General features: G+C 37.9%; 1 protein-coding gene across 1 annotated transcript in view; it reads right to left on the bottom strand.

The window, feature by feature from the left end:
- Positions 1-908: 908 nt before the first annotated feature.
- The window catches only part of LOC115429217 (LIM homeobox transcription factor 1-beta.1-like), an 81464-nt gene continuing 70998 nt past the window's right edge, over positions 909-11374 (bottom strand). The window contains exons 6-8 of the mRNA XM_030148493.1: positions 10104-10170; positions 8018-8182; positions 909-2087 (exon numbers count right to left, since the gene is read on the bottom strand). Of these exons, the coding sequence (XP_030004353.1) occupies positions 1930-2087; positions 8018-8182; positions 10104-10170 (390 nt within the window). The 3' untranslated portion in view covers positions 909-1929. The remainder of the gene's footprint in view (positions 2088-8017; positions 8183-10103; positions 10171-11374) is intronic.

Below are 11374 nucleotides of genomic sequence, written 5' to 3'. Positions count from 1 at the left end.
TGTCATTAATGAGGAGGGAGGCAGAACTTTGTCAGTTTTGAAAAAGAATTAATTTGTTACACATGTTTGTGTTATATTATGGTTTTGTTTGTTCAAAAATAATATTTGAGCATTGAGACCTGATGTATCAAATATGATACAAAATTGAAACTCATACATTGAAACTGAAATTTGAAAAAAAAAATTTGGGGTTGTTCAGAAGGACCAATACAGGCTCCAGTTTCAAAGATTTGGAATTTGGAATTTTCTGTCAATGATTTAATGGTTCAGGCTTTACAGGGTTAAACAGCCAAATGGACAGAATATTTTATCACACATGAAACATGTCATGACACCAAAATGGCCATGGCCTTAAAAAAAAAAACAAATAAGAAAGGGGAGAAAATCATGTCATGTATGTCACACATGTCATGTAAATCTTGTCATGGTGAAACTGCAATTATGACAGTTATGATTACATGACCTCCTAGATTTTGGGATGTGTAGTCTTTTCCTTATTTTCAGTCTGATACTTAAACAGTTTTGCAGCAAACTGCAGCTTTTTTGACTCTAAAATATCTTTGAAATTGATTAACATCATATGTGAAAATGACAGAATAATGCAAAAAGGATAAAAAAAATAACTCTAAAGTGTCTCTAAAGTGCAGACTAGAAATAGACTGGACTGAAATTTCACTGTAATGACAGGTCAACTTCCGTCATGCTTTTCATAAAATTTCATCCTAGTCTTCACTACGTATGTTATATGAGTCTGAACACATGTGGATAGAACAGAAAAGGATTTAACAGAACAAAAGCACACAAGAATTTCAAAGAATGCATTTTATTTTTTTTTTTGGAAATAACCAACGACTGGTGAATTAACAAATTGAAAATGCACTCTTGATAATGTCCAGAGGAACTAAATGGAAAAATAAATAGCAACACTAATTTAAAGACCCATTTAAACAACACAAATATGATAAATAGCAGTTTCAAACCAGGAAAGAATTAGGATGTGTTTGTTTATGATTTCACAATGGGCTGATGCTTTCTTTTTTAAATAAAAAGTCATATTTACTGTATATCAGCATGTTGTAGAGAAATAAATAAATAGTCTTCTGTCCTAACATGCAACTTGGATGTGTCTGAAGAACAGTAACTACATATAATACACTATGTACATTCATCAACAGGTATCGATCAGTGTTCTGACTTTTCACTTTCAGAACTGAAGTGGATTAAAAATGGATTTGCTTCAACCTTTGAACTGAAAAAACATGTTCAGTGTTGTATTATCTATAGAGAAATATAGAATATAGAAAACCTAATGACACAGTTTGAACAATCTTACCCTTATAACCTCTAAATATCCACCATCACCCTTTTAAGTGTAAGGGTCACATTTGGGCAAAGTTACAAATGCTATAGTTTAGGTTGTGTTTTAGAAGATTTTCCCTTTCAAATGAAGTGTAATGTGCATTTTGGCCTCACACATACTCTAATATAAACCTAAACCTAATCCTAGTCCCATGATCTTTTGGTTATGAATACAGTTCCATCAATAGGGTGGATGTTCAAAGGCTCAAATTTAATGAACGTTTTCCAATTTTCATAACACTAACATTTTTTGCAGGAATATCTGTACAATTATTGACATTTATTTTGTCATTAACAATAACCCTGTGGACAATCTACTGCGTTAAATGTCTTTACGGACAGTGGGGTGCACATGGGGCTGTAGTTTTGTGCTTCCTCTGTCCTTTGGCTGGTGGAGGTCAGTTGGGTGTATTTGGTGTGTCCTCTGCTGCAGTCCTAAATCCCTGCCCAGAGATTTACTGTACATCTTGCAGGGCAGTTTTGCAGCCTGTGTACCTCATGTTTGCACAGATGTGAGCTCAGTGTCTGTATCCAGGGAGGTCATGTGACTTGGGGGGAGTGGCAGCCATCTCAGGAAGCGAAGTACGAGCTCTGCATGGAGTACAGGCGGTCGATGGGATTCCCTGCCCTGGCCTGCAACGAGCCCACATCTGGGGTAGCCATGAAGCAGTCACTTAGACTCGTCAGAGAGGTGTCACTGTCAATGTCATGGAAAATGGAGTCACTGCCTGTGAAGAGAGAAGCCAAAAGACGAGTTTAACGCAAATAAGAGAGTGCTGTTTTTGCTGTTTAACCAATAAAGACCCAAACAACCACTGGCAACCAAAAGCATCTACTGATCTAAACTGTTTAATACCTGCTGATCCACTAATCCTGTCGATACATTGTGACGGCCCCACACCTTTTGGGCACTAGGGGCGCTATCAGTTTTCTTTTGCAGATGGCAACATCCTGATTGGTGACACCTGTGGCAGTCATGGCGTGACTATTTAAGCAGCTCAACATGGATGATCAGTCTCTCTCTCAGTCTGCTCGGTTCTGTTCGCTGTCTGGTCTGGTCCTGCTCTGCCCTGCTCCTTTCGACTGGCGTTTTTGCAGCACTTTGTGTTTTTTTGTTATTATTAGTTTACTTAATAAATCTTTGTTACATTGTCACCACCTCCGTCTCCATTTTTATCACCACCTCAGAGCTGGGTTGTGACAAGTGGGGGCTTGTCCGGTCCTCGGTCCTGTGTCAAGCGGAGGTTTGTTTGTTTTTTCATTCAGCTTCTCATTATCGGTAGTCTCAGCCGTGTGGGCGGGGACTACATGATTTTTTTTGTGAATGACTCTGGTTATAGTAGTGTAAATAATTCCACTATAGTAGACGTTTCTGTGTCCGGCGCATGTTTGTCCGACGCATGTGTGTCCGATCGATGTCCCGATGTTGCAGCACGGGAGGGCGTATGGGTGCAATGATGCTGTTGCACCACGGGAGGGCACTATCGTACAATGGCACCACGGGTACAATGCCACTAGTTAGTGTAAAATGCAGTTTTTCATCTTTTCATGGTCATCAGATATGACTCATTTGGACATTCAGAGGCTTCGTAGTTACCACAAAAACACTGTCATCTTCTACAACATTGATTCACCAGTAAAGTTGGATCAGTGACAGTGGATGCTGGCACTTGTTTTATGTTCAGTTAATGATATATTTTGGTGAAAAAGTCCCTTTTCTTCAGTTTTCTCTGTTCATTCATTCATTCATTTTCTGAACCTGCTTTATCCTCACTAGGGTCACAGGGGTCGCTTGGAGCCCATCCCAGCTACATAGGGGCGAAGGCGGGGTACACCCTGGACAAGTCGCCAGTTCATCGCAGGGCTGAACATATAGAGACAAACAATCACTCTCACATTCACACCTATGGGCAATTTAGATTAACCAATTAACCTATTAGTGCATGTCTTTGGATGGTGGGAGGAAGCCGGAGTACCCGGAGAGAACCCACGCAGACACGGGGAGAACATGCAAACTCCACACAGAAAGGTCCCACCCCCCGTCGACTGGTGTTGGAATCGAACCCAGGACCTTCTTGCTGTGAGGCACGAGTGCTAACCACTGCACCACCGTGTCGTTTTCTCTGTTTTCGATATAATACCCGTTAACTTTAATCTGAGCTTTAATGAACATCTACATGATCAGTGAATTAAATATAACAAAATACCTGATTTTCACATAAAAAAAAAAAATCAAAATACAGAAGATAATAGTATAATAATTTGTGATAAATCAGTTAAGAAATGTTAGATATAGAGACAAAAAATTGCAAAAATGTATAAATTAAATACAATTAGAAAATAGTTGCATTGTCACTTTCAGGTTGTTCCCTCTGGACAGAGGTTTGAGTCCCGAGATGTAAGACGCAACAATACAAGAACAGCTGTCAAAGAGCTGAAGCAGCTGTAGGAAAATATTGCACATTATTTATTTAGTTATTTCTTTATTTATGAATTTATCTTGTATTTATGTGGTTTATGTAGACTGGGTTTCAAACTTCTTTTTATTAGGTTTTAAAATCCTGTTTATAGTTTTTTTTATTTTTTGATTTTTAACTTCATCGAACTTCTTTTAACCTTGGTCTTTTAACCTTTTTTTTTTTTTTCATCTTTTATCATAGTTATTCTTTTATTGACCCATCTCTTTCTTATCTTTTATGTCCTGGTTGGTGGAACTTGAAGGACTTTTACGGTATCATGTCCATAGTCAACCCATGTCTTGGTTTCATGTTACATGTCATTATATTTGGAGAAATGTCAAAAGGATGTCATCATCTGACCACAAAACAAATGTACCTATGAGTATTTATAACGTAACCTGAACCTGACCCTGGTATGTGTAACATTTGCAGGTATCTAATGGTTAACGTTGCTCTCGACAGTCAGCGTCACCTTAACTTCCCCTACAGCAGCTGCCAATAATACAATGAAAGGGCTTTTTAGAGCCTGTGCTTGGTTGGTCCATTCTGTGCTTTTTGGTTTGAGGAAGAATCATTATTGTGTGTCAGTTTACAGTACATTATACATATGGACATGCAATGTTTAGTGTTTGACAATTTAGTGACATCTAGTGGTGTACTTGCACATTACAAGTGAATACTCCCACTCACTCTCCCATATGGAGGCTGCAAATATCTTATATCTAGTGTTTGTTTGGTCTGTTCGGGGATTTTATCTATGAGAATATTAACTTTGGTCCACACTCAAACATTTTATGCAATGGCAATGCACCACAAGAAATGTGGTGGTGCCACATGGTGAATTACAATGACCTGGTCAGTTTGTACATAAACAGCAATAATTTGTACTACCGGTGATCGTAGACTAATGAAAACATAATTATGAATATTTCATTTCTGCAAATTCCACTAAATCTTTTAAAAACCTAGAAGTGAATCTTCAATACTGATATAGGCACTATTTTCTTTTTAGTATTTAAAAGTTCAAAAAGGTTCAGTATGTAAAAATTGTGCTTCTGTGAGATTTGTGTTGGAGTCTCATATGTGATGATGGAGCCAGCCATTTGTTGATATTTAGTTATTTCCATTCTCAGTCTCAGTTCCTGACATCCATGTAAAATCCTGTACACTGATTTCTACATTGAGGACTTGAATTGTTTTTTCATGAAAATCTGATGCTAACACTTGAGTTCTTCAGTGTCTCTCTTCTGCTCTTAGCTTTAGCTCATATCAACCAATGACCAACAGCCAACACAGAACAGATCTCCACCTACTGTTGAAACCCAGGTTGAAGAGTCAGACTCAAAAATGCATTTATTGTATAAACCAAAACAATGAGCTTAGAGGACCTAGTGATTGTTCAGCTGCTGCTTCTCAGGTATCAATCTCAAAACAAAACCGTTACACTCCAAGTTTTACCACAGCTGTCTACACAGGAAATCATGTTTTTACACTTCCTGCATATTTTCTTCTGTATGACACTTGTAGGTATAAAGATGACCATTTGTCCATTATGATTATTATTCTCAGGATGCATGTTTAAGTCTTTACTGGAATTGACTATTGGCTCTGCGTGAAACATCCTCCCATCTAACCAATAAAAATTGTTTAATCCAAAACAAAATAAAACATAAGTAAAACATAAAGTCATTCCACATGTCATGACAGGAAAGGGACGGCTCTAATTGAAACCGATTAAAGTGAAAAATACAAAAACAACCATTAGAATAAGACACTGACATGAAACAGTAATAACAGCAATGAGCTCATCTGTGGAGATGAAAAGCATCTGAAACAGCCCAGATTGTTCCTCTTGGCTTTACAATCAAAGGATTTTCTCCTCAGAGATAGACATCTATGATTATATACGGCCATTGTGTGTGTGTGTGTGTGTGTGTGTGTGTGTGTGTGGTACATCCATGCTGCTTTCTCTGAGTCTGTTTAATTGTGGGAATGTGCAGTGATGCTCTCAGGGGTGCCACTGGCTTTATTGGGCTCATTGGGTCTAAATGATGACAAGTTGATAGGTCATCCATTTTTAATCAGCAGTCACGCCTTATTGGCTAATTCTTAACACTGCCAATAAAATGGGTGAATGCAGATGGGACACTTGGAGTGTTTAAGACAAACACTGGTAAAGTGGGTGCCATTACTGGGATGTTCAGAGTACAGAAGTATCTTACAAAACAGATAAAAGAACCTGTGTAAACCTGACAGAAATAATACGGTAGATGATCACATTCTACAGATTCCTTGTCATATATAAATGTAAAAGTTGTCTGTACAATGACGCCTATTGCACAATTTTTTTCTTAGTTTCTTATGATGCACTCTCTGATGGTTTTTCCTTCTTTCCACAGTTAGTTATTTTTTGAGGGATATGTATATGCATGTGTGTGTGTGTGTGTGTGTGGGGGGGGGGTGGGGGGGGGGGGGTGGGGGGGGTGAGTCTTAATGCAAACTAAGGGTCATAATTTGTGATATTGGGGTGTACTAATAAAACTGCCTTAACAACAATAATGTATAAAGGCATATAGTTCTACCACTCTCCTTAAAAGGAGCTATTTGTCATATTATTATTAAAATACAAAACATTCAAAAATAATTGAGAAAATACCAGCGCTTGTGTCAAATTTATGGTCTAATTTTGAGTAGTTATAACAAACATATAGCATCTTTTAGAATGTAAATGCCAGTTTGTATGCCTTTTTGCTGAGCATCATCAATATGTTACATGCTAACATGCTCATGGTCAGGTATTACTGTGTGTGTGATATTTTATATTTCTATGTTGTTGCAGCAGTTTATAAACTAGTTAATGTGCATATATCAACTGAAAGGGTTCTATCTGCGCTCTTCTCTTTTACTTTATTTTAACTGATTATATTTTAGGTTTTATTGATTATGTTTTAATTCTAATTATGTGTTTTTAACCTGTCTCTTTTCCATTTTTGTAAAGCATTGTGAATTGCCCTGTGTATGAATTGTGCTATACAAATACATTTGCCTTGCCTTAATGTCTTCTCATATTGGACTGAGGGCAGACTAGAGGCTACAGTGACTTACTACTCAGTCTAGTGTTCAAAATTGGTACATTGAGACGGAGAGAAGCAGAGCTAGCTAGTTAGCATGCTAATTGTAGGCAAGGTGCGATTTGTTGGGGGTGGGGTGGGAGGGAACAACCACCCCTCTGGTTTTAACATCCCTACTTCTGCTGAATGAAGGGGGTGGGGGTGGGGGGGTGGGGGGGCAATGATTAAAACCAATTGAAATAACAGGCAGGTTGTGACTGACTTTTCTTACACCTATAGCCTACATTGGAGGGCGGGGGGGCAGTTCATGCAGGGTACATGAATAAGAACGGCGTGGGCAATTCATAACAGCAGAGGAGGGAATTCTCCAAAAGTACCACAATGTACCTCTCTCTCTCTCTCTCTCTTTCTTTCACTCTCCCTCTGACATACACACAGCCCCTAAGCACACCTGCAGACACCACAGTAACATGTTCAACTGCATCTTAATGGATTAGGTTTTATGTTCCGTACTACAGTCTGTTTGAGTTGTCCGTTTGCCATAAATCCTCTTCCATGTTGGTGTGATTGGCCCTTATTCATGCTCCTCAAACTTAATTAGACCATCTCTCACATCGCAGGTGTGGCTGTCGCAGAAAATTAAATGTTTCCTGTATTTTTAGTTTGCATTGAAGATGAATGTTCAACTGTTCGACATGTAATAGGACCTACTGTTAACTTAAAAAAGGACTGTTGATTGGTTGTTTTTTCATGTTTCATAAAAAAAAAAAAAACCCATTAAAACGACACATACGCCCTCTGTTTTTTTGACAAATCGCAGCCTGATTGTAGGTATCTTTGCAGCACAATATATGGAAATCTTTGCTCTAATGTCAAAACTTCCTCACACTCTATTGATACTTTTATGCCATTTTTCAATGTTTCAAGTAAAAATATTACAAATAACTCTTTTAATATGTCAAGAGACTCCATACTATCCCAGAATACAGTAGGTGGCAGATAGGGAAACATGTTTCCAGTTAGTAAAAAGGCAAACACATTCTGGGAAACACTCCCATTATTAAAGATTCATTCAGTAATGCTTGTTTCAATGCTGTACAAACACAAACAGATAATGGTAATGCTCACCGTAGGGGTTCATGTGGTCCCCAGGCATCTGTGGAGGGGTGAGGCCCTGCTGGAACGAGTCTGTGCTGTAGCTGTTGTGGTCCATGCTCATCAGCTGCTGCTGGCCTCGAGGGACAGGCCCCGAGAACGAAGTGAGCAGACCCTCCATGCAGCCCGATAGCACTTCTGCAACAGTCAACGAATAACTAGTAAGAACAGGCTTCGACCTTATTAATTAGCTCTAAACAAGGTTACATTATTCATACACCACCATTCATAGACAAAGGCTGTTCATAAGGAAAGGACAAACAAATAAAGGACTTAAACAATAAAAGATAATATTGAAAATCATAAATTAAAAGTGATATAAGTTAGCTGTTAGCATAACTAGACAGCATTTAGAAGAGAAATAGCAAAGTGTTAGAATGCATTATGTGAAATTGGATATTGTATACGAGTTAACACAGTGTATGGGACTAATACCTAGTGTAAAACATTTTCTAGTTAACACTGTGTCTGATTTATTAGGTTAGCACTGGTGTGACAAGTTTCATTCCTCTTAGCTATCTTTCTCTTTTTTCATTCCTCTAATCAGTTCTACCATCTTGTCACTTTAAAATACAATTTTACAAGTCAAGAAAGCCACCGTTTGCCATAAAGATAGCATTAAAATATCAAATTTTATGTGACGGAACTCACTGAACTGTATCTGTTGTCTCACATGATACATGTCTATATGTCACCAACAGCAAAACGACTGATAACTTGGCATATTTTACCTAGATCTGAGAGTTATGTGCAAAATTATTAAAAAAGATAAAAATCACTACAAGTGTGGTCATGTTGAAGTTACAGAGACATCAGCAGCAGCTCTGAACAGACTGTGGAGGACGATATTACAATGATGTCACTTCTGTGACTTTCAGGTATGTAGTCTTGTGTTTCATGTATTTTAACCGTCTTGTACTTGAACAGTTTTACAAGAAACTTGACTTTCTTGACTTGTAAAATTATCTTTAAACTGACAAACATCGTGTAAATGATGCCATAATTCATGCACAATAAAAAAAGAACTGGTCTCTCGTAATTGACTGCAATCAATTTAAAAAAAAAATTTTTTTTCCAAATAAGGTCCAGTGGGTCAGAACGGTGGGAATTCACTTCTCTTTGACAAGATCCAAAACTCAAGACTAGTCCACAACATAGTGACAGATATCCCAGAAGTTACATCCACTTCTAAATAGATGATGGCTGGGTAGAAGGACTACGATGGGACAAATCTATATACTTATTAATTATACTTTAATTCTTATTCTAATTGACTACAAATGTGCATACTGTCTTAAAAAGTGACTAAAAACTTAAAACAAACCTACCACAAGGATCCAGACTATTTATCTGCAGGGTGTGACTAATGAACAACGAACAATAAAAAATAAAAATTGTGTGACGAGTCAATAAAGTACGGGCTGACACACTCATAAAAGTGTCTCACATGTCATCCAGGCAGCTTCATTTAATCCCAGCACCAACTTCAAACAAACCTGGTTTGCCGGTTTGCCCGGCTCATTCGGTTACCAGCAGCAGCAGCAGCAGCAGCAGCAGCAGCAGCTTCCACTATAATAAACCCTGCTGCTATGCCAATATTGACATGCTGGGACTCCCTGAACAGATAGAGGCAGTGCTTGCCAAAGCACTGAGCCACTTATCTAAACTGTCTGCTCATATCCGCTGTGAGACCACAGTGGCAATAAGCCTGCTAGCCATGATTAGCTGAGCTGCACAGAAAATGATGGCTGTGGCTCCTACTTTATAACCCCACCATCACAAGAAAGTCCTACAAACCAACAGAAATGTCAGTCCGACTGCTGTGAAAAAGGCCCACGAAAACAAAACAAGTGTTTGCAGAGTGATTCTGCTCTGTTTATTCTTCTCATCATAAATGTAATATTTCAAGCTGTTTCTCCAAATAATGTATAAATCACCTAGCTCATGGTAATTGCTGTATTTACATTAATAATGGACAGATTCAGTAACGGACAGTGTTCCTTTGTATAACAAAGGAAAACAACAGAACAGAAGATCCACACAAATGATAAATCCTCACCTTGGCCTAGCCTTTGGCTGTTGTGTTGCTCCTGCTGTTGCTGTTGTCTGCGGGCTAACTTCTTCATCTGTAAATAAACCAACATGGTAAACATAGTGTGGCTGACACACATTCACAGGGCTGGCAAAACGGTAACGTGCACAGTACATGTGAAGGAGCCTCCTCTGTCTGGGATGGAATCAAAATTAGTTTAACCCATAAAGGCCCAACGCTAATTTTGTGGTACTTCCCAAATAATATTTTCCTCTATATTTAGCCTTTTTTAAGTGATTCATCACCATTTGTTGTAACATTATCTTCTTCATTTTGCATTTTTTCAGTATAGATCATGCATTTTCCTATAGTTAATTCACTGATCATGTAGATGTTCATAAAAACTCAGATTAAAGTTGAGTGTTATTATATCGCAAACAGAGTAAACTGAAGGAAAAGTGACTTTTCAGCCAAAACACCATTAACTGAACGTAAACCCAGCGTGACTATCCACTGTTATTGATCAAACTTCACCGGTTTTACTGGTGAATCAATGTTGTAGAAGATGACGGTGTTTCCTTGGTAACTATAGAGCCTCTGAACGTCCAAATGGGTCATATCTGATGACCATGAAAAGATGAATAACTGTTTTTACACCAATTATTTACACTTAATAATAGGTTTAGTGGTTCAGAAGTTATTAAACATTTTAAATAAGTGGACGATTTTGGTTGATGGTGGATATTTGGGTCTTTATGGGTTAAAGTTATCAACCACCACCGGAGACAGAAAGTATAAGTATTTACAACACAACCAATAGGCTGAACTCAGTCCTGCTCACTGTGAATTATACATGTTTAGAAAAGGTTTGTTCGACAATTTACATATAAGGACATTATTATATGCTGCTTTAATTGTACTATTTTTAATTTTTAATCAGACAACTGACGATGGGATGAATTAATAACAGTAAAATTTATTTCTACCAAACTGACAAAACTGAAAATGTGGAACATGCATAGAACAATGCCAAGATTATGACAACAAACAACTCTCAAATGCACGTTTTACAGTATTTCAAAATGTAGCATGAAATTAACTTTATATTATCATGCAATAGTTGTTTCTATTGCTATTTTGTGCACTGTGGTCAGGGGAATAGATCAGTGGTCGTCACTGAGAGACCATCTGTCCATCTCTATTTGGTGATCTGGATTTTTATTATGAGCATCTGATTGAAGACCACTGCATCCACACTTGTGTTATTTCTCAATCTTAATATTTCATGCATTGTGATC

The sequence above is a fragment of the Sphaeramia orbicularis genome, chromosome 12 (genome assembly GCF_902148855.1).
Source record: "Sphaeramia orbicularis chromosome 12, fSphaOr1.1, whole genome shotgun sequence".
In the NCBI taxonomy this organism is placed as follows: Eukaryota; Metazoa; Chordata; class Actinopteri; order Kurtiformes; family Apogonidae; genus Sphaeramia; species Sphaeramia orbicularis.
Note: the sequence above shows the minus strand (reverse complement) of the source record. Positions and strands in the feature narration are given on the sequence as shown.